The 23191-nt window shown below is 52.5% G+C and overlaps 1 protein-coding gene across 1 annotated transcript in view; it reads right to left on the bottom strand.

The window, feature by feature from the left end:
• MYO15A (myosin XVA) overlaps positions 1 to 23191 on the bottom strand; it is a 65369-nt gene that overhangs the window by 26912 nt on the left and 15266 nt on the right. Inside the window, exons 7-33 of the mRNA XM_023514060.1 lie at positions 19874 to 19977; positions 19697 to 19760; positions 18736 to 18849; positions 17926 to 18087; positions 14177 to 14290; positions 13602 to 13660; positions 13390 to 13513; positions 12091 to 12186; positions 11418 to 11549; positions 10731 to 10856; positions 9871 to 9948; positions 8819 to 8967; positions 8661 to 8706; positions 8355 to 8479; positions 7764 to 7881; positions 6943 to 7118; positions 6424 to 6508; positions 5656 to 5697; positions 5475 to 5556; positions 5270 to 5400; positions 4755 to 4850; positions 3647 to 3882; positions 2009 to 2190; positions 1624 to 1696; positions 1244 to 1435; positions 825 to 985; positions 623 to 717 (exon numbers count right to left, since the gene is read on the bottom strand). Coding sequence (XP_023369828.1) covers positions 623 to 717; positions 825 to 985; positions 1244 to 1435; positions 1624 to 1696; positions 2009 to 2190; positions 3647 to 3882; positions 4755 to 4850; positions 5270 to 5400; positions 5475 to 5556; positions 5656 to 5697; positions 6424 to 6508; positions 6943 to 7118; positions 7764 to 7881; positions 8355 to 8479; positions 8661 to 8706; positions 8819 to 8967; positions 9871 to 9948; positions 10731 to 10856; positions 11418 to 11549; positions 12091 to 12186; positions 13390 to 13513; positions 13602 to 13660; positions 14177 to 14290; positions 17926 to 18087; positions 18736 to 18849; positions 19697 to 19760; positions 19874 to 19977 — 3162 coding nt within the window. The remainder of the gene's footprint in view (positions 1 to 622; positions 718 to 824; positions 986 to 1243; positions 1436 to 1623; positions 1697 to 2008; positions 2191 to 3646; positions 3883 to 4754; positions 4851 to 5269; positions 5401 to 5474; positions 5557 to 5655; positions 5698 to 6423; positions 6509 to 6942; positions 7119 to 7763; positions 7882 to 8354; positions 8480 to 8660; positions 8707 to 8818; positions 8968 to 9870; positions 9949 to 10730; positions 10857 to 11417; positions 11550 to 12090; positions 12187 to 13389; positions 13514 to 13601; positions 13661 to 14176; positions 14291 to 17925; positions 18088 to 18735; positions 18850 to 19696; positions 19761 to 19873; positions 19978 to 23191) is intronic.

Genomic DNA, 23191 nt, shown 5'->3' with positions numbered 1-23191 from the left:
TAGGGGCAGGTGGCTCAAGTGACTGCCTCAATGCTGCACTCTCAAGGTTCTATGGCAACAGGCATCTGATACCGGCCACTTTCCCCATCCCCAGGAGGGCCTCCCATTGGGCAAGTGTCTGCTGTGCCTTTACCATGCTCATCCAACCAGTCCCTCCACAAGAGGGTAGCTCCTAACCCATCCGCCTTCCACAGAGGAGTGAACTGAGGCTCCAAGAGGGGCTGTGCCCAGCTTAGAGCTACACATCCTACCAGGGGCCACAGAAGGTGCTGGAGAGGTTCCAGAGTAAGCAGGGGCACCGGAAGGGGTCTTATGAGATCTGGGGCCAGAGACCTCAAGGACTAGTCAGTCACTCCCACCCAAATGGAAAGATCTTAGTGGCCCTGGGGTCCTGGCACCCACCAGAGGTCATGACAGGGCCCTGCTCACCTAGCTGTGGGTCCTTCTGGGGCCAGCTAGGAGCACTCTCTCTATAAGGAGACATTCACCCTTTGCCCAGCCCCCAGAAGAGATCCAGATAGGACACACTGCCGTGGCCCTGGCTGTGAGAAGCTCCGTGTCATCACGTGCATGTGACATGCCCCATGCTGCTATCTGCAGATGCCCCACCCCCCATCCCTACCGCATCCCCGTAGGATAGCACAGGGCTGAAGAGGCTGTCCAGGTAGCAGTCCAGGCCCTTGGGGGGCACGGCAGGCTGGCCAAGGCTATCAGAGTCTGGTAGGGGATATAAAAACGTCAAGTTCTTTTCTTCTGCTGATCTCCATCCCCCAGTAGCCTCCAAGGCTCCCTCCCTACCAGAGACAATGGCATTGCTGACTGACCTTGGTGAGTTGCTGTCCCTCTCTGGGCCTCAGTCTCCCCATCAGTTCCATCCTCACTGTGGCTGCAGTACCCATCAGAGTCAGGTATTTTGGGTATGTGCCCCTGGGGCTGGGGCCTAGTGGGCATGTCTTCATCCGAGTCCCAGCCATTCCCAAATACCCTGTGGGGAAGAATAAGGAGCAGCTGACCACCAGAGAGATCCAGAGCCTTCTCAGAACCCCCCAAATTCTCTGTACCTTGGAACCAAACAACTTTTCTCCCTTTTATAAGGCAGGATCTTCTGCTGAGCTCCACCTCCTTAAAAGCCCTGAAGCTCAAGTTCAGAACTCAGCCTCTCTCAGCAGCTGGCGGGGGGAGGGGTGGGTACCTTCTGCCTGGGGGAGGCTATCATGTGAAGGGCACCCAAGCAGCTACCTACACTCTGGGGCCTCCCCTGCCAGTCACAGGTCCCTCTGCACCCACGATGAAGTAAGACTTCTGTCGAGGAAAGTCCCTGAGCAGCTCCAAGTCCGACACCAGGTCCAGCACATAGTCATGGCCGGCAAGCTCTGCCCACTGGACCCCATTCTTCATGGCCACTGTCCAGCCCCGCCAGCCATCTGCCAGCCCCCTGGTGACAGCACACGGGGGTGGAAATGAGGACAGAACCATCAGGCACTGCCTAGGCAGACCCTGGGATGTAAGCTAGACCAGGATGGACCCTATGGGGCCTTGGAGGATTTTGCCTCCTGCCCCTCCCTCCCTCCCTCCTTCCCAGGTGTACTAGAGTGTGCTGGGCAGGGCATCCTAGGAGCCAACCTGTGCCTCAGAATGTCTCCAGCCACCTCTTCCCCTGTGCTCCAGGAGTGCACTGGGCAGGAGAACTGGTCACCTGGGGCATAGCAGTCCTGGGCTCAGTCTGGAGCATCTGTAGTCCAGTCTGGCCATGCTTCTCCTTCTTACATTTCCTGACTCTTGTCCTGCACCCATGTATCTGCATCATCGCTGCCCTGGCTCCCACCCCCAGTCCAGGTCCAGCCCCAACATTGACTTCATGCAGAGCTACATCTAAGTAGGTCCTTCCCCAGCTCCAGAACCTCCTGTGGCTTCTGTCAACCCCAGGGCTTACTGGGCCCGGCTGACTCCAACTGCCCCTCCATGAGGTGGGAGAGACAACAGCATGAGGATAGGGAAGGCAGCTTACCACTGAAGCAGCCCACGTCCAGCACCATGCTCGCCTTCGCATGGGTTGCTATCCACTCGAGCTGGGTCAGGGGGAAGGTGCGGGCAGCCCCTGAGCCCTGCTGTTGGGCCCGGCCCATGGCCTGCATGAGGCGATGCTGACACACAGCCTGGAAGCCATTCTGCCCATAATCAGACACAAACCTGGTGGGTAGGAGTCAGACTAGGATCAAGAGGGATCTGAGGCTACGGAGGGCAGAGTGGTGGGGCAGGCAGTTCTGAGACGAGTCTGAGAAAGGCCCAGCCTAATCCAGAGATCTAAGGAGAGGCTGAAAGGGCACTAGGCTGGTGCAGCAGGGTCCCCAGGTTATAGTCCAGAGCTGTGGGACAATGCTGAAGGGCTCCAGTCTAGCTCAGAGTTGTCAGGCTAACCAAAAAAAGATCTCAGGCTAGCTCAGGATTCCACAGCTAAACTGAAAGTGTCCCAGCCTAGCCCAGAAGCATCTCAGGCCAATACAGAGGTCCAAAGACAGGCCAAAGAGGTTCTAGCTTGTGGGAACAAAAATGTCATTGACAAGGTTGGGTCTGCGGCTGGGTGTGGGCAATAAGCTGGATTCTGGAGGACTCTACCCTCACTGGGTGGTTATCTACCTCTCTGAGCCACTCCATGTTGTCATCTAGGGAAAGATGGCTGTGAGGGTTCAACTCGATCCAGGCCCAACAAGTCTGAGCCTTGCTGGGGACAGGTGTTCCTCATACCTCCCTATCCCCACCCCACTGCTAGGCCTAGCAGCAGCAGTGGTGCAGACCTACTGTGGCTGCAGGAGGGAACCTAGGGCCATGCTGCTACAGTGGTCATGGACTCACAAGACTAGCCATGTAATGACCACCTACTGCACGTTGGCCTGAGGGAGGCTCTGTATGCTTTGTGGCTCACAGCCACTCTGTTATGTGGGTCCTGGTACCATCCTCAATTTGTCGGGGAGAAATAGGTTCCAGAGAAGGGCAGTGACTTGCCCCAGGCTACATAGCAGGTTAAGTATCAGAGCTGGGATTCACACCCAGGGCCTGATGGGGCTCTTTCCCTTCTAAATCATCCTCCCTACCCAGCAGGGTGACATCACTCTGATAATTATAGCCACATTACTTACTGTGAGACCATGAGTTCTGAGCACTTCAACAAATATTTACACATTTCAACCCACCCTATGAAGTCAATATTATTATCCCCAGTTTATAGGTGAGGAAACTGAAGCCAAGAGCGGTTAAGTAACTTGCTCAAGGTCACATAGCTCATATGTGGCTGAGCTGGGATTTGAACCTAAATTGCCTGAGTCTGGTGTCCATGTTCCTCACCATCTCACTACACTCCCATGCAGCAAGAGATCAATGCTTTCTTCCAAATGCCCCACACCTTAGTCTTGCCCCCCTCTAAATTCTGGAAGTCCACCATCCAGTCTGACCTGACTCCAACCCTCAGCAGTGGGCCTGCCCTTCTTTTTTGCTCTGAGCCCAGTGGTGATCAGAGTAGCTCTGGCCAGCCTTGGACTTGAGCTTTGGGCACAGACTTCACTTCTGGCCTGGCCTTTAAGATCCCACTTCAGGCTCCACTGCCTGTGCCACCATCCCTCATGCCCCAGCCCTGCCCGGTCTCACTCACTTGAGGAGGTACTTGCTGAAGCGTGAGGAAGGTGCAAAGCCACTGAGGCAGGCGGCCAGCAACAGCCAGCCGCGCTCAGCGTTGTGGGCGTTGTGATTATGCCACACCTGGTTGGCCAGCTGGGCCAGGATCTCGTCCCGCAGTTCTGGCACTGCCAGCCCCTTTTGCACAATGTAGTTCCCAAAGACATTCTCTCGGGCACCATGCAGGTGGGGATCGCCCATGAAACGCAGGATCTGCACCACAGACAGACTCTCCTGGGCCTCTCAGAAAGTTCTACCAGTTCTGTATCCCTCTAACATCCTTCCACGTGTCCCCTTGCCCGTATGAAAGCCTCTTATACTACAACATAACTGCCTTATTCTATGCCAAATGACTAGGCAGTTTGTTCCAACTATAGAAGTCAAGACCCAAAATACATGCTGACTTTCACTCCTGCTCATAAACCTTCTGTGGCCCCCATACAGCCCCAGCTTGCTCTGCTGGCCTCCAGCCAGTGCCTCACTTCCTGCCCTATCTCAGTGCCAGATAGTTCACATCCCTCCCATGGAAGTGAGGCTCCTTGCCTCCTTAGGTCCCTTGGGATGAAACCTGTGCTCTGCGTCTGCAGTCAGGGCCCTGCTGACCACTCTCACCCTTGCTTTCCCGACTCTGTTCTAACCACCCGATTTCCTCTTCTTTGTGTCTTCTCCACCCTGCCTGCCTAGCAAATTCTCCTCCAGCACAAAGGCACCCTGCTCCAGGGAGCCTTCTTTGACCTTGTCCAGAGCTGAATTAGCAGCCTTCCTAGACTCCTCAGCCTTGGTGCTTCCCTTGTCTTATTGGGATGTTGCTGAAGAGAGAACCTAGGTCTCTTCTGGGTGTCCCTGGGAGACTCCAGAGAGGCCCCCAGGCAGCCTTTCTGCCAGGACAATGGCTGGGAGAAGAAAAGCCACCTGTCCCCAGACTGGAAGTCAAGTCCCCCCATTGCCATGAAAGTATCTTCTCCAAGGGGGAGGGTGGGGCTTCTGGAGTAGGCTGGGGAGCCCTAGAAGAGCAGTGCTGGGCCTCATGGCTGCCTCCCTCACAGAGGCTATAAATTTGAAGGGGACTGGGGCAGACTCCATACCAGCTTAAAGATGCTCACGGCTTCTGCATGGTGCTCAGCTGGCAGCTGTGTGAGGGGCGCCCTCAGGGGAACTGTCAGCATCCCAAAGGCAGGTTCCTGGGGGCATGGGACAGGCACATGAGGAAACAGAGCCAGGACTGACAGGCACATCTAGAGCCACTGTCCTGTGCCAGGTGGGGCTCTAGGGCCTGTGGGCCTGATGATGGGGACACTGAGGTTAGTGAAAGGCCATAGTGGCCCTTAGTGAGTCAGTATTAGGAAAAGAATGAGCAGGAAATTAGAGCAAGACTCTACCAGATGCTTGATATCTGAAATGTTTCCAGACCAGTTGGTAGACAGTCCTGGAGGGCCTCCACTGCTATGTGGGTCCCTGGGAGTCACCCAGAGTCCCCATGACCCAGCAGCTGAAAGGCTCATACCCAACTCACAGGGCACAGCCAGGAACTAGGACAATGTCAGTTCTAACAAGTGAGGGCCCACTGGCCAGGATGCCTTGCACCTGTGCCAGCCCTTACCTTGAAGTGGCACCGGACAAACTTGGCCATGGGGAAGTTGTTGATGTCCAGGGGCAGTGTGACACGGGGTTCAACCTTGAGCCGGGGAGTCCGCACAGGGGCTACCTTGGGTACCCAATTCAGCCTGAGGCCTGTGCAGAGAGGAGGGCATGTGGAGTCTGCTCCATGGTCCGTTGTGCCCGCCCCCTGCCCCATGCTGACCCACCTGCCACTGCTTGCAGGAGCCCAGCCAGCTCAGCTGGCATCTCTAGGTGCCCCACGGCTACCACCTCTCGCTTGCTCAGCTCCTACAGGAACAGTGTATGGGGCAGAGACAGGCTTGCCATACTACTTGCTGGCTTCCTTTCCTGACCCTGCTGCCACTTGGAGCCCCCACACATCCCCACCCCCGGCTCCTGCAGCCATGCCTCCTCCATCTGGCCCCTCTGCTGTCCCCTCACACAGGAGAGCAAATGGTCAAGGTGGAGAATGGTGGGCAGAGGCAGTGGTCAGGCCAGGTGGTACTGGTGGCCACACAAGAAGCAAGGGAGGCAGCCTGCCTGTCTTCCAGATGGGAAGGGAGAGGCAGAGGTGTGGCCAGAAAACAGGAAGGGGACAGGAGAGAGAGCAAGAGAGAGGCAGAAACGAAGGGTGGAGGGAAGAGAACTTTGGGGAACGAGAGTGGTACGGGAGGGTATCTGGGACGCGGCTGAGCACTGTGTGATGGGAAACACTCCTCTGTAGCTCCAGGAAACTTCAGGAAAGGCTACATAGTTCTTCAGTGCTCTGGGAATTGCATTTGTCTTTCTGGTGGTTGGTTTACATGACAGCGGGCCAAGACTGATATCCAGTGATGTTCACTGAATTCTAATCATACCCAGTTCCTGAAGCCCCCGCTATGAACCCAGCACTAGGCTGAATTCTTCACATGCAATGTATCACTTAACTTTCTCCGCAATCCTAAGGTGTAGATGGAGAAATTGAGGCTAGAGAGTTCTAGTGTGACCCAGCTAGTTGAGTGGCAGAGGGGTGGATTTGAACCTTAGAGCAATAAGGCCCCAAATATCTTCTTGAGTGCTAAGTGCCTCCTCCCCTGCCCGCTGCTGCTCCTGGAGCATGGACTCATACATGAGCCCTGGTCTGGGGATAGGTGTTCCTTGTAGTAGTGCTTGTACCTTGAAATAGCGTCGGCGGCTCACATACGTGTGTACCAGGGACCGGAACTTTACCAGACTCCTCCTCATCTGTTGATAGCGCTGCCTGGAGGTGGTGGTGGTTAGGGATTGGGGCCATGGGTGACAGGGTGGCTAAGGGTCAGGAATTCCTCTGCCAGCCTGGCGTAGGAGCCAGTGCCCATACTTCACTCAGTTCAGAAATTGAAGCTCAGAGAGGGGCAGAAGCTTGGTCATGGCAACACAGCCAATTAAGTCACAGAGCCTGGATTAAACCTGCCTGGACCAGTATTTCCCATCAGGTTATAGTCTCAGGGTCCCTAAGATATAGGACGGGCCTCCTCAGCCAGAAAGATTCCCACCCAGTAGTCACAAGGGCCTGGAGATGGGTGGCCATGACAGCCAAAAGCACCCTCAGCTTGCATGCTTTCAGGGACAAGAAGCCCATGACCTGAGGTCAGGCATGGCCTGCCCCAAGCCTGCTGTGGGTCTCCAGGGAGGGCTACCTTCCCCAGGCCATACCTGGCAAGGTAGCCCCGGGCCCTGCTCTGCAGCAGGATAATCTTGTGGCGTAGAGAGCGGAAACGCCTTTGGATGAAGAAACCTCGGAGGCAGCGTTGCAGCGTGAGGGCTGCTAGGTTCAGGACGTGCTCTCGCATGCTCTCCAGCAGCTGGTGGAGATGTTCCTTAAGGAACAGCTGAGGACAGGACACAGGCACTGAGGCAGTTAAGAGCCAGGAGGCTGGACTAGAGGCCCCTCCCCTCTGTAAGCCCATGAAGACAGAATAGACAGGGCAGCTTTCTGGGGCCCAGCTGGAAGGATAGGCTGGGTTTGGAGAGGTGGACAAAAGGGTGGTGGTGAATTAGGGAGTGGGAAGTGCCTGAGCAAAGGTCAGGAGGTGAGATTAGCGTTCCATGTACCAATCTCATCTGGACTGCTTCTGGGATAATAGTCTTTAGCTTGGACATTTTTTTTTTCTTTCTTTTTTTTGAGACAGAGTCTCACTTTCTCACCCTCGCTAGAGTGCCATGGTGTCATAGCTCACAGCAACCTCAAACACGTAGGTTCAAGTGATACTCTTGCCTCAGCCTCCCAAGTAGCTGGGACTAGAGGCTCCTGCCACAACACCCAGCTATTTTTAGAGATGGGGGTCTCATTCTTGCCCAGGCTGGTCTTGAACTCATGAGCTCAGGCAATCCACCCGCCTCAGCCTCCCAGAGTGCTGGGATTACAGGTGTGAGCCACCGTGCAGGCCTAGCTTAGACATTTCTGACTCAATGGGCTGCAGTTCTATAGCTCCTGAACTTGGCGTCTTCAAGGACTGGCTATGGGTGGGACTCACCTTGCTGACCCCAACACGGTACATATTTGGCGTAACTGTGCACAGGCGACTCAGCACTGACACACACATGTCCCCATTAGCTGGCAGGTCATGCTTGAGGGCCACTAGACAGCGGTACCTATGGAGGCCCAAACTCAGTCTGGTGCTTTAAGATCTTCCCCAGGTACCTGCTAGACCAAGGTCATCCCCCTACCTAGGGCCCTGTGTCTAGGAGGCTTAGTCCCAGTGGTGGTTCCATTCATGTTATCTTTAATGACTAAAAGGCACTCCATCCTCAAGACTATTTCTAGATGTCTGAAAATTGTTGTAAGAGATGATTTTAGTAGAACAAGATATTTTCCTGCCATCTGCTAGAAATCTGTCATAATAACCATTAAAATCACTCTTTGGAGTCAACACATAATCAAACTATATGATTTGTTAAGGTAAAACAATAAATACATCTACATGTTAATGTGATGGTCTTGTGTGGTTTATAGCCTAAGGAATTTGTGTATGGCAAGCCCTGTGTTGCCTGGGTTATGTGTTCTTGGGGCCACAGGGGGTTGGGTAGGGGTATGTGGAGCCCAGGAGCTACGCTGACCAAGATACCTGTCAATGAACGCCTGGAAGGGCAGTCGCACGGGGAAGCCTTCCTTGCGAATCCTCACAGTCTCTAGCACCCCTGAATAGCGTAACTGTGCCATCACCACATCTGGCTCAAACAGACCTGGCTCCTGTGGGGATGCCCAGAGAGGGAGTCTGCATTTAGCCTGTCTCTGTGCAAAGGAAGCTATTGGTGGTGAACAGCGGCTACGGTAGGCTACGAAGATGGAGGAACAGGGAGGCCAAACCCCCTGCCCAAGGTTATACAGGGAGGAGTATTTAGCTCTCCCAGAGGCTTCAGCTCCTGTTTACCTTCTTGTGGTTGGGCTTCAAGCAACGCACGAACAAGGGGTTACACCTGGCAGTGACAGGAGGAGGGTAGTGTGAGGCCTCAGAAGAGGAAGATGCTCACCTGCTGAGGGTCTTAGGCAGGTTAAAGGTGAGGTTGGGTGATCCACCCCTACCCCCACCTCTCCATCTTTTCCACCAGATCCAGGAGTGACTGCTGGAACTTGGCGGCCACTGTGTGTGCCTTGTGGAGCCGGGTGACAGAGCTGCTCTTGCCGAGGCGCTGAGGGGCAGCTTGAGGGGCACAGCTGGAGAAGAGGTGTGCCACCACCTGGGCAGAGGTTTGCAGCAGGCCAGGTCAGGGCAGGGAAAACAGAGACAGAGATGTAGGGGGCCAAGAGACATAAAGGAGGAGGGGCAGAGAGAGAACAAAAGGAGTCAAGTTTCTGAACTGGAATGATCTGAAAACTAATTAGAATCACCACCACCCCAGCCCCCCCACCATCCATTCTCTCTGCAAACCTCAGTCCTGGCTTGCACACATCTCAAACCAAGGGGCTTAGCACCTTCCAACGGAAGCCCATTCCACAATTGGACTTTTGTTCCCTTCAGTATGAGGAATACACAGGTACTGACTGTGACATGTGCTTGGCCCAAGTGGTCTGTTATACACATGGTCATGAACTCTGTCAAAGACCTCATGAGAAGGGTACCGAGTTCAGATAGGAAGCAGAGGGCCAGATAGGGGAAGTGATGCGACCAGGCTCTGCTGTAGGGCCATCTGCTGGCCCATAGTGGGGCTGGGATTTGGGACCTCCCCCAAATCCCCCCCCACCATGACGGAGCGGGGTGGGGCAGGGAGGGCTCTGGTCTAGTGGAAAGGAACTCAGCTGAGTTGGGAAAACTGTCCCACAGGACGCCAGTGAGAAGGAGCCAGGGAATGGGGCGGGGCTAGGAATGAGGGACAGTATCCAGGAAGGCTAGGTGATACAGTGTTAGGGCTGGGAGCAGGGCCTGGGTCTGGCCACCTGGGCTGAGAGGAGTCAGGGCAGCCAGGGCTGGGGTACGTTCCCATTTCCTGGACTGGTGGGAGAGAAGCCAGGTTAGGGCACAACCAAGGTAAGCGGACCATGGCTGGCCAAGGCTAAAGGGAGCTGGGAGAAGGTAACTCCAAGGCCAGGTGGTGGGTGGGTTGCTGTGGGCAGGGCCAGATTTGAAGGCGAGGCTCGCTCACCCGCGTCCGGCTGCGCACAAACAGGTCCAGCACGTCCTGGCGCACTTGGTCATGGTTCTTGTCCAGGAATTTGTGCACCTGAAAAGGGGGAACAGCGGGCAGCTCAATCTGGACACTGCCTACTCTCATGTCCACAGTGCATCCTAGTGTACATCAGCTTGCTTTCTCCTGCCCCTTCCTCAGTTCTTGGGGTATAGGGGTGGCGGTTAGTCTCATCCCCAGGGAATCCTGACCCTGAACCTCCAGCCCACTGCCTATCCTAGGATGGACTAGACCCTATAACTCCTCCTCGAGCTCCTCCTCCTGGGGGAGGAGGGCAATAGCCATGTCTTAATGTGGCCAGTCTGGGTCTTGGCCTCACCTTCCGTGGAGGACATTGAGAAAAATACACCATGTGGGGACAGAGGCTTGGAATCCCAGCCTGAGACACCTCCAGGGCAGGAATGTGCCTTAGATAAAAGTGATGAGGGTGACCACAGTGATACCACTTTTGATAATAGCTACTCTTGGCAGTGCCTGTGGCTCAAGGAGTAAGGCACCGGCCCCATATACCAGAGGTGGCAGGTTCAAACCCAGCCCTGGCCAAAAACTGCAAAAAAAAAAAAAAAAAAAAAAGATAATAGCTACTCTCATCACATTCATCCTACACGTCTCACACTTACCTTGTGAGATGGACACTACTGCTATCCCCATTTTCCAGATGAGAAAACCAAGGCTCAGAGAGGTTAAGAGATTTGCCAAAGGTCACACAACTGGAGAATATCAGAGCCAGACTAGAACCAAGTGTGAATATCTGGTTGTGCCCTCCAGCAGCTGGGGGAACTGTGGCTCTGGCAGCCATGTACTGCCTCAGGGCTCACCTGATAGGTGACCTTGCCTGCATAGTGCTTGATGGTGAACTCTGGCAGCGGCATCTTGGGTTTGGAGTAGAGTGGGTTGGTGCCGTGGTGGTAGTGGCACTTCTGCAGGAATGTGTGGTCTGTGGCCTGGGGCCAAATGAGAGTCAGCAGGTGGGTAGGGGGCCTGGATACTCTGTTCCTGGCCTGGTGGCAAACTCTTCAGCCCTGACTGCTCCTCACTGGGCACTGGAGAGGAACAACTTACAGCTCCCCATAGCTGCCTTAGCCCTGAGGGGGAGAGTACCTCAGCCAGGAGCCAGAGGCCTGCATGGACTCAGGCAGATAGGTGTAGCTGATTCCATTCCCAGCCACCTCCCTCCCAGCCCAGCTGCCTTTGTGTGCCCTAGTCCCACTGCCACCCCCAACCCTGTGTTTTGCAATCAGGATTTGAGGCTCAATTCCAAGGTTACCTTCTCCAAGAAGCCTCATGAGACTTCACAGGCTGGTGTAGTCCTCCTTTGGACACCCACATCACCCCATCCAGCCTCGATCACCCCAGGTTGTGAATGGCAGTTTAAATGTCCCAAATCCTCACAGCCAAACCCTCTTTCCCCCAAAGCCAGAGCAGAAAGGAATGAAGGATTTAGGTTGGGAGGAGGGCACAGGCTCAGAAGTCTCAGTGACCTGACAAGGCTCATAAGTGCTCACTTGGGGAAAGCAGCACTGGTCATCGAGGATACGCAGGATGCCATAGGGCTTTAACGAGATGAGGTTGATGCAAGGCTGATTGTCTGCAAATGTGATCTCCTGCCAGTTGATCTGCTCACGGATATACTCCTCCTGCAGGCAGCAGGGGCTCAGCCTCCCACCCTGCCCCTAGCTCACTCACTCTGCCTCCCAGGGTGAATCCATCTGAAGGAGTTTGGCCAGGGGGTACCTCTGCTTGCATACCTCCTAGAACAGGGAGCTCATCCCCTAACAGGGCAACATGATGCATCTCAGGGCCCTCCTGCTCCCTCTGTCTGGGGCAGCACAGTGGAGGGCAAGAGGACCTCTCTCCCAAGAAGACTCCTTTCTGGGCTCAGTATCCCAGCACTTTTCCCTCCAGAACACAGGCCTTGTGTGTATGCTGGTCCTTTGCTTAGAATGCCTTTCCCTCCACTGTCTACTGACAACGCCTTTAAAGAACCACCATAGGGCGGTTCCCATGGCTCAAAGGAGTAGGGCGCTGGCCCCATATGCCGGAGGCGGTAGGTTCAAACCCAGCCCTGGCCAAAAACTGCAAAAAAAAAAAAAAAAACCCAGCACATTCTTGTCTGTCTTCAAGGGAGCCAAATGGCCAGTCAGGACAGGGATGGGACTGTTAATGGGGCCTGCACACCTGTTCCTCCTGGAAGACGATCTTGTTGAAAAGGTACTGAAGGTTCTCGTTGGCGTAGTTGATACACAGCTGCTCAAAGCTGTTGAAGCTCAGATCCTGCCAGGCGGATGGTAAGGCTGGGCTTGTCCCTCCTGGGCCAGCAGCCCGTCTCCCCACCTTGGGCCTCCCTTCCATGGCTACAGCTTCAAAAGCTGGAGCCCAACCATAAACCTCCTGGTCAGAGCCCTCCTGCATACAGGACAGAGCCTGACAGCTTTTGTCCTGAAGCACAGGTAGTGGCAGAGGACTCAGGCTCCTTAGGTTCAAATCCTGGCTCTGCCACTTTCTACCTAGGTGACCTTAAACAGCTGCCCTGTGCCTCAGTTTCCCTATCTGTAAAATAAGGGTACTGACAGAACCTCCCTCACATAGTAAGGCAGGTGGATTGCATGAGCTCAGGCTGAGCAAGAACAAGACCCTGTCTCTACTAAAAATAGAAAAACTAGCCAGGCGTGGTGGCAGGTGTCTGTAGTCCTAGCTACTCAGGAGGCTGAGGCAAGAGGATTGCTCAAGCCCAGGAGTTGTTTGAGGTTGCTGTGAGCTATGACACCATAGAACACTCTACCCAGGGCAACAAAGTGAGACCATGTCTCAAAAAAAAAAAAAAAAAAAGAACCCCTTCCTCACAGTTATCACAATGAAGTGAGTTAACAAAGTGCTAAGAACAGCACGTGATACATAATGGCTGCCATGTGAGTGCTTGCGATCGCTTTAGTGATGCCCTTGCCCAGTCCCTCACCATTTCCTTGGGTACTCACACAGCGGTCCCCCACAGGGGAAGTCCCCTCCCTGCCACACCTCCCAGCCTTTACATATGCTGTTCTTTCTACCCAGGATGGCTGTACTGGTTCTTAGGAATGTCTCTTCCTGCTCCTGGAAGACTTCCCTGATCCCTGCCCTATGGGACGCTCCTCCAGGATGAGGCTGCTTCTCTAACAGCTCTGATCATATGGGCTTGTCCAAGTCTGCACCCAGCCCTAGCCCCACCTGCAATGTCCCCAAGGGCAAGGCCCTAGTTGGCCCTTTGGGGACCTCGCATTTCCCAGCACTAGGCCTGGTCCTTGGGAGCCTCAGGGGGTACTTGTGGGTGAGTGAAGGAAATGGAAAGAGCCAGGGAGGTGGTGGTAAGGGAGAGATCTCTGAAGGGAGGATGGCACATGCTAGAGGGAGACAGATGGACATAAGGGCAGCTGGCCACAACTGAGGGAAGTGAGGTCTCATTTTACATTCTCCCACCCCTTGACCATCCATGCAGCCCACCTCGAAGCCATAGATATCCAGGATGGCGATGGACAGCGTGTCCTGCTGTGGGGACACTAGTGAGTTGACCCTGGCAATAAGCCAGCCAAATAGCAGTGCATACAAGACCTTGGCGATGGCATCCCTAGAGCAGAGGTGGTACAAGAGTGAGTGGAGACAGTGGTAGGGGTGTGGGGATCTGGGGCTTCAGGCAGGGAAAGGCGTGGCCTCACCTGGCATCCACGGCACTCTCCACGGTCAGGGGTGTGAAGATCTTCTCTCGCATTGTCTCCTGGGGAGGGACATGGCCCTGGAGTGACAGCAGACTGGCCACTGCCTCCAGAAAGCCCCCGGAGAAGTGGCGGGGGGAGGCTGGGGAATAGGGAAGGGAGACTGGAGATGCTGGCTGTGGTGGGGGCTACTGGTGGAACGGGGAGACAGAGTCATTAGCAGAAACAACAATGCAATGAGATCAGCCCTGGGAAGCAAGGACAGGCTGGGGGCTGTGACAGCCCAGAGTAGAGAGTAACCTAGCCAAGACCAGGGAAAGCTTCTTGGAGGAAGGGATACCTGTATTGGGTCTTGAAAGATGAGTAGGTGTAAAAAGAGGAAGAGGGAACAGCCTATGCAGAGCCTGGAAATAGGGATCCGATCTAATGCCTTTGAGGTCTGAGGTTAACCCCCCTGACCCAGACAGTGGACAGGAACAGAGAAAGGAGGGGGAGGGGACCACAAAGGATGCACAAGACAGCTCTGTCCAGGCCCTGGTTGAAAGCTTGGTTAGACTGCCGGGTGCAGGCAGACTCACAGTCACTTTGAAAGTGATGGCCTTCTGCAGGCCCTCAGGGGAAATCTGCAGCAGCTCCGCCACAGCCTGAATCTCCCGGGCACTCACCACGGAGGCCACCTCCTGTGCGTCCGTCTATGCAAAATACAAACAGGAGTATGTTCAAAACTAGATAAGCCGGGTTTATAGTTCATAAAATAACAGAAACAAGCTAGAATAGCCAGGAAATTTCTGAAAAAGGGTCGTGAAGGAGACTTTATGGGATAATGAAAACATATTCTAAAATTACAATAATTAAAACAGTATGGTCATAAACACACAGTGCATAAATAGATTAACAAAGCAAAATAGAAAGTCTGGAATTTGGCCAGGCACAGTAGCTCACACCTGTAATCCTAGCACACTCGGAGGCAAGGTGGGTGGATCATTTGAGCTCAGGCCTTCAAGACCAGCCTAAGGGCTCTGTGCCTGTAGTTCAAGCAGCTAGGGCACCAGCCACATACACCAGAGATGGAGGTTTTGAATCCAGCCCAGGCCTGTCAAATAACAATGACAACTACAACCAAAAAATAGCCAGGCATTGTGGCGGGCGCCTGTAGTCCCAGCTACTTGGGAGAGTGAGGCAAGATAACTGCTTAATCTCAAGAGTTTGAGGTTGCTGTGAGCTGTGATGCAATGGCACTCTACCCAGGGTGACAGCTTGAGACTCTGTTTCAATAAAAAAAGAAAAAAAGATCAGCCTGAGCAAGAGCAAGATCTCATCTCTAAAAAGCTAGCTGGGTGTTGTGGTGACACCACAGCACTCTACTAACGGTGACAAAGTAAGACTCTGTCTCAAAAAAAAAGTCTGGAATTAGACATAAATGAATATAAGAGTTTGGTATATGATAAAGAGGTCTGTTTAAAATTCAAGCATTAGGACAACTGAGTAACTATCTGGAAAAAAAGAACTGGATTCCTCCTTTGAACAGCAGCAGCATAAATGAATTGAAGATTGATTTTTTTTAGGCAGGTGCAGTGGCTCACGCTTATAATCCTGACACTCTGAGAAGCTGAGGTGGGAGGATCACTTGAACTCAGGAGTTCAAGACCAGTCTAAGCAAGAGCAAGACTCTGTCTCTACTAAAAATAGAAAAACTAGCTGGGTGTTATGGTGGGCGCTTGTAGTCCCAGCTACTCAGGAAGCTAAGGCAGAAGGATTGCTTCAACCCAGGAGTTTTAGGTTGTTGTGAGCTAGGCTGATGCCATGGCACTCTAGCCTGGGCAACAGAGTAAGACTCTCTTTCCCTCTCACAAAAAAAAAAAAAAAATTATTAAAAAAATTTTTTTTGAGATAGAGTCTTGAACTGTCACCCTGGGTAGACTGCTGTGGCATCACTGCTCACAGCAACCTCAAACTCTTGGGCTTAAGTGATTCTTGTGCCTCAGCCTCCCAAGATATTTTATTTGTTTATTTATTTATTTTAGAGACAAGTTCTTGCTCTGTGGCCCATGATGGTGTGCAGTGTCATAATCATAGCTTACTACAGCCTCAAATTCCTGGGCTTCAGTGATCCTCCCACCTCAGCCTCTTGAGTAACTGGGTCTACAGTGGTGCAACACCACACCCAGCTAATTTTATTTTCATTATTTTAGATACGGGGTCTTGTATTGCTCAGGCTGGTCTTGAACTCCTGACCCCAAGTGATTATCCTGCTCCAGTCACCCAAATTGCTGGGATTATAGGTGTGAGCCACACCACACTCAGTGTCAAAGATTTAAATGTTTAAAAACACCCCACAAAACCCATAAAAGATCTTGAAAAAAATTATGGAAGAAGGCTATTATCATTTTAGATATATTTCTCTAAAAATGACAAGAAGTTAACAACTTATATAAGAAAAGATGAATAAATAAACTGCCTAAAAATAATTTTAAAACAATCTGCATGGGGGCCAGGCGCTATGGTTCAGACCTGTAATCCTAGAACTCTGGAAGGCTGAGGGGGGTGAATTTCCTGAGCTCACAGGTTTAAGACAAGCCTGAGCAAGTGCGAGACCCCATCTCTAAAAAAAAAAATAACCAGGCATTGTTGTGGGAGCCTGCAGTTCCAGCTATTCAGAAGCTGAGAGAAGAGAATGGCTTGAGCCCAAGAGTTTAAGGTTGCTGTGAGCTGTGATACCATTGCACTCTACTGAGGATGACAAAGTAACTTTCTGTCTCAAAGGAAAAAAAAAACAAAACCAATCTGAGGCAGTGCCCATAGCTCAGGCCACATACATCAGATCAGGCTGGTACGTTCGAACCCAGCCCGGGCCAACTAAAATCAACAATGACAACTGTAACAAAAAAATAGCCTAGCATTGTGGTGGGTGCGTGTAGCCACAGCTACTTGGGAGGCTGAGGCAAGAGAATCACTTAAGCCCAAGAGTTTGAGGTCACTGCACTCTATCCAGGATGACATACTGAGACTCTATCTAAAACAAACAAACATTGGCTTGGCGCCTGTGGCTCAAGTGGCTAAGGCGCCAGCCACGTACACCTGAGCTGGCGGGTTCGAGTCTAGCCTGGGCTCGCTGAACAACAATGATGGCTGCAACCAAAAAATAGCCAGGCGTTGTGGCGGGCGCCTGTGGTCCCAGCTACTTGGGAGGTGGAGGCAGGAAACTCACTTGAGCCCAGGAGTTGGAGGTTGCTGTGAGCTGTAATGCCACGGCACTCTACCCAGGGGGATAGCTTGAGGCTCTGTCTCAATAAATAAATAAATAAAACAGAAAACCCCCTAATCTTCATGAGAAAAAAAAAATCCCCCAAACTTGCAAACAAAGTTAAAACATAAATGACAAACTGGAAAATATATTGGCAATTCATACGAGAAGCAAAGGGCTGATATCCTTAACATATATAAAGATAGGCTCAGCGCCTATAGCTCAAGCAGCTAAGGTGCCAACCACATACACCAGAGCTGGTGGGTTCAAATCCAGCCTGGCCTGCCAAACAACAATGACAACTACAACTGAAAAATAGTCGGGCATTGTGGTGGGCGCCTATAGTCCCAGCTACTTGGGAGGCTGAGGCAAGAGAATCCCTTAAACCCAGGAGTTGGAGGTTGCTGGGGGCTGTGATGCCACGGGACTCTACCCAGGGTGACAGCTTGAGGCTCTGTCTCAAAAAACAAAACAAAACAAAAACATATATAAAGATATACATGTCTGTGGCTCACACGTGTATCCTAGCACTGTGCTAGGCTGAGGTAGAAGGATTGCTTAAGCCCAGGAATTTGAGATAAACCTGGATGACACATCAAAACCCTATCTCTATAAAAGATAAAAATAAAGGGTGGTGCCTGTGGCTCAAAGGAGTAGGGCGACAGCCCCATATGCCGGAGGTGGCAGGTTCAAACCCAGCCCTGGCCAAAAACTGCAAAAAAAGATAAAAATATTAGTTGGGCATGGTGGTATGCACCTGTAGTCCCAGCTACAATAAGGTGGAGGGAAGCTCAGTGGAGCCCAGGAGTTTGAGACTGCAATGAGCTATGATCACACCACTGCATTCCGCCTAGGTGACAGACTGAGACTTTATTTCCAAAAGCTTTTTTTTAATTAAAAAAAATTAAAGAGCTCCCATGTATTAATAACAAAAATATAAAAACCTCAAGGAAAGAAGAAAGAACAAACGATAATGTGCATTCTGTAACCGGAGGGGAAACAGAGAAGGCTCTTATGCCTTCGAAAGGATGACCTCTCCTAAGGGTCCTGGGGGTCCCAAGGCAGTCTGTGGTGTTCCCGCACCTCATACTTCTCAAAGTAGACGTTGCCTAGGTGCAGGATGGACGCCAGGATTCGAAAGATGCTGTCCTGGTCCTGGCTGCTGAAGCCCAGCACCTCCATGGCGGCCAGGAGCCGGCGGAAGTCGTCCACATCACTCTTCCCTGTGATCTCACAGTTTCCACCCTGGGTGAGGGAAAGGGTTGGGGCTCAGGAACCCTGTGTGAGAGCTGGGAGTCTTTCAGGTCTCCACTCTACCTTGACTGGCAGTATGGCCATCTTGAGTTTCACTCTGATAGCCCAGAGGCTGAGTAGGGCTGAGGACAGGTTTCATGGATTCTGTGTGAAGGCGTGTGTGGCCAGGGTTGACACCCATTAACCTTTCTGGCAACCAGTAGTAACAATAACAAAAACAGTGGCCAGTGTTCATTGAGTACATACTGCACGCCATGCCCTGTGCTACATTCTTTTTTGCAAGTATTTCCTTATCTCTATCTTGCTACATCCATGTGTGGTGGTACCATGTTGTCTGCCTTTTCCAGATGAAGAAACAGGCACAAAGAGGGCACTTCTGGTAGCTCTAGGCTGGTTGATTCTGTTCCAGGCTCTAGAGAAACACAGAGTCAGGTAGTTCTTCTCTCCCCCTGCTTTGGACCCTGAGGATTCCTGTCCCCCCCTCACTGAAATAAGATGCCTTAAATCCAAATTTACCCTCCCTAACCCCCCATCACCTTTGCTGGCCATTAGGATACCACAATCAGCTCCCCTGGCCCCACAAGGGTGATGGGGTGGGAGGACCAGGCCTGGGGGCCTTCAAAACCTTCTGGCACTCACCTGGTTCAGGTAGTAGTATGTCTCTGCCTCCTGCAGTCTGAAGGCCTGTCGGAGCTGGGCAGGTAGCCCGGCCAGTAACTCGTAGAAGATGTGGTAATTCCTCTCGTTTTTGGCCTGAAGAGTAGGGACAGGGTGGGTACAGAGAAGGGAGCTGCCCAACTGATGACCCCAGACACACATGGATACCCAGGCATGTATACACAGGGCCTGCAGATGAGACAGGGCACCCTTGGGATGGGCAAGGCTCCCAGTTTTGTGCCAGCTGAGGGTAAAGGCAGGAGTGGGGAAGCCCTGGTGTGATGGAGGGTGAAGAGGGCTCTGGTGGGGTTTCATTTTGTTTGGAGAAATAAGAGGTGTGTGTCTTCCCTTGTGTGCACTGGCCACACCCACCCAGATGCACGCATAGGGATGTCCCAGACATGCACGCAAGCGCCCTTCAGATGGCTTAGCACTTCCCCAGAGTTAGACTCTGTCCTAGGGCCTTGGGACACAGCTGAGAACAAAGTAGACAGAAGCCCCTGATCTCACGTATCAGGTGGTGAAAAGTGCTTCAGAGAGAAATAAAGTAGTGGAGGGACGAGTGTTCTGCTGTGGTGGAGAGGGGCTGCCGCTTTTAGGTGGCCTAGCTTCCCTAAGCAGGTGATGCTGTCAGGAAGACCTGGAGGAGGGTTTGGCTAAACAGGCATCTGGGGGATAAGTGCTCCTGAGAGAAGGAATGATAGATGCAAAGGCCCTGAGCAGGAGTATGCATGGTGCATTTTGGGATAGGAGGCACCAACATGGCTATTGGAGGGGGGGGGAAGGGCCAGATCTCAGGCTCATATGCACACATATGTATGCACACATGCACCTGTTCATTCAGTATCTATCCAACCCTATCAGGCACCAGGCTCTGAATGTCTGTACCGCCCCAACCTTACCCTAACATGCAGGCCTCGGGTGGGGGGCAAGACAGACCCACCTGAAACACAATTCTGGATTTCTCGAGCAGGTACTGGGAGGTTATGGCACCAGAGATCACGCCCCTGGGTGGGAGACACAATCAGTTCACAGATGGGGGTGTTGGCCTTGAGAGGCTGCAGTGGGGCAAGGTAGACGCAATGAGGACTTTGGAAGCCCCATCCCCTGTCCCACTCACCCTTCCAGAAAGATCTCCATGAACTTCCCGAAGCGGCTGGAGTTGTCATTCCTGACGGTTTTGGCATTGCCGAAGGACTCCAAGAGAGGTGTCGCCTCCAGGATCTGTACCCCATATGGGGATGTGGGAATTGAAGGGCTGGATAGAAGACATGGCTGGGGGCACCCAGACTCAGCCTTCCTCAAGGAACCCCCTTTGTGAGGGGTGACTGGAGGTGGGTTCCCTATAAAATCTAAGGTCTCCTCTGTGCCCCCTAAAGCCCTCCAACCCATGCTGCCCAACTCCTACACAGCAAACCCTGTGCTTCTCCCCTCCCAGTGCTCTGGCCCCCACAGTCCCTGTCCTCACATGACAGCCTCTGACCACGAGCCCACAGCTGCGTCCTGGTCAGAGCAGGTCTTTGGATGCCTCTTCCTGTCCGTCTTTGCACCCACAGGAGCATGCACGCACATGTACATACATGTGCATGAGAAAATACACACACACAAGTACCTTTATCTTCTGGAGCACCAGGAGGGAGGAGGAGAGAGGAACAAGAACAAAAGTGGGTCACCAGCATGACTGCCTCTTCCCCCAGGATACTAGGAGCCTCAGAAGATGGAGGGACTGGACCCCTTTGAACCCCCAAAGCACAAACCCATGAGCCTCAGTGACTCCAGGTATCTGGTCTTGGAGACTGGCATGCGGCCCCCAGGGTGTGGGAGTGTGTTGGCTCTGCCTGCCAAGAGGCTCCTCTTCCCACCCCCATAGCCACTACTAGCCACTGGTCTCCTTGGGTCCCTGACCTCCTTGGTGATACCCTCACCCGCCTTGGTGTTTCAATGCAGCCACCAATGGGTCCTTTGAAAATCTACATTAGGTCACTCTCCCACCCGACTTGGGCCCAGTCCTGGCCAGTCTCATCCCCTCCTCTTCTCTCCACCTTGTGTTGCGGGCCCTCCTCGCTATTCCCTCTACACCCAGGCACACTCCCACCTCTGGGGATTTGCACCTGCCAGTCTACTTGGAAGTTGCTGCTCTCACGCCCCTGCACAGCCCCTCATCACTCTCAGTGAGGCCTCCCCAGAGACTCTCCCGCTATAGCCCTCAGTCCTGTTGGTACACTCTTCCATTTCCTTGTCTCGTCCTTTTTTTTTTCTTTTTCTTCTTTTTTTTTTTTTAGAGACAGAGTCTTTCTCAGGCTGGAGCACAGTGGATGATTGTAGCTCATTATAACCTCCAGTGGCCTCAGGTGATCCTCCTGCCTTGGCCTCCTGAAGTGCTGGGTCTTCCTTGTCTGTTTTCTTGAGTATCATCTGACTCCCCCATCAACCCCTATGGGCAGAAATCTAGTGTTTGTACACCCCTGACTCCCCCACATCTACACGGAATGTGGTGCATAGTAGGCCTTCAGAAAATATCTAGTAAATAAATGAAAAAGGGAATAGCATTTCATGAACACTGTTGCCTAGGGGTGACCATAGCTGGTCATGGCTCCCACCTATTCAGCACCTACTTTGTGCCAGACACATCAGTCTGATTATACATAACATCACTGACAATCATATGAGGTAGGTATTAACATCACCCCTGTTCTACAGATTAGGAAACTGAGACAGAGAGGTGTCTTGGGACTCTAGAGCCCCATGAGTGTGGATCACAAGCAGCACTGTGACCAGCATGTACCTGCTGTGCATACAGCATTTTCTTCAGCTGAAGAATTTCCTCAGGGTAAATTCTTACCAAGGGAGGCCCAGTCAACACAGAAATGATATCTATAGGCTCGGAGCCCATAGCTCAACCGGCTAAGGCGCCAGCCACATACACCTAAGGTGGCGGGTTCAAATCCCCAGCCCAGACCTGCCAAACAACAATGACGGCTGCAACCAAAAAATTGCCGGGCATTGTGGCGGGCGCCTGTGGTCCCAGCTACTTGGGAGGCGGAGGCAGGAGACTCGCTTGAGCTCAGGAGTTGGAGGTTGCTGTGAGCTGTAATGCCACGGCACTCTGCCCAGGGGGACAGCTTGAGGCTCTGTCTCAAAAAAAAAAAAAAAAAAAAGAAATGATATCTATAATCTCTCTCTTTTTTTTAAAGACAGAATCTCAAGCTGTCACCCTGGGTAGAGTGTCGTGGTATCATAGCTCACAGCAACCTCAAACTCGGGCTCAAGCGATCCTCTTGCCTCAGTTTTCTATTTTTAGTAGAGACAGGGTCTAGCTTTTGCTCAGGCTAGTCTTGAACTCATGAGCTCAAGTAATCCACCTGTCTCAGCCTCTCAGAGTGCTGGGATTAATCCACTGTGCCCGGCCAATACCTGTAATCTTGCAGCACCAGTTCCCATAATTCTTCACACCCACTGTCCCATTTAGTCCAGAAAATATTGTGTTCTTTGTATAAGAGAGAAGACTAAGGCCCAGAGATAGACCAGGGCTGGCACATGGTTGCTCACTGGGTCAGGTCTACCTGGATTTTCTCCTATACTCCCCCATTAGTCTGGGAGCCCCATGAGGGCAGTGGGGGTGGGCTGGCTGCTTCTCTGTTTCTGGTGCCAGCAAAGGGCAAGCAGGACATGAACATCAGAGGGGCAGAGCCTGTGGCCCAGGCCTCAACCAGTTAGGGCACAGCATTCTCTCACTACATCATTGGTTCCAGTAAGGACACATGACCAAAACCTGTCCAATGAAAGGAAGCCCTGAGACTTGTTCTGAAACGCTGTGAGGGTTGAAAGTATTCCTATGGCACCATCTTGCTGACCAGTGGGAGGGAGCTTGAAGATGATGCCCATACGGGGGTGGGGAGAAGTGGAGCCAAGACAAGTGACATAAAGACTCTGGAGCCAGCCACTCCTAAAACTGACCCTAGATCTGGACTGTCTGACTACATGAACAGGGCAGAGCTGTGGCTAGGAAAGGGGTCCCTGGGCATCACAGCTGACAGGCATGTCCTTACATCCACTGTGTGCCTGGCACAGAAACTTGCAGACCCAGCCACATTCACAGCTGCACCCATGCTCCCTGACAGCTCTCTGCCATGGACCACAAATCCCACCACCTCCACTGGGCAAGTCATCTCCTTTCCCAGTCCTCAGTTTCTGCATCTATAAATGGACTCAAATGTACCTACCTCCCAGGGTTGCTGGGAGCCTGCAGTGTGACAATAATTGAAGATACCCAGTACTGTGCCTGGCACAGAGGAGATGCTTGGCAGTCCACTGCCTATCTATTTTTTTAAATTATTTTTTTATTAAATCATAACTTTGTACATTGATGCATTTATGGGGTTCAGGGTACTGCTTTGATATACAATGTGAAATGCTTACATTGAACTAAGTAACACAT

The sequence above is a fragment of the Otolemur garnettii genome, unplaced genomic scaffold (assembly GCF_000181295.1).
Source record: "Otolemur garnettii isolate 467f Iridium unplaced genomic scaffold, OtoGar3 scaffold00046, whole genome shotgun sequence".
In the NCBI taxonomy this organism is placed as follows: domain Eukaryota; kingdom Metazoa; phylum Chordata; class Mammalia; order Primates; family Galagidae; genus Otolemur; species Otolemur garnettii.
This window is presented reverse-complemented; position numbering and strand designations above follow the sequence as displayed.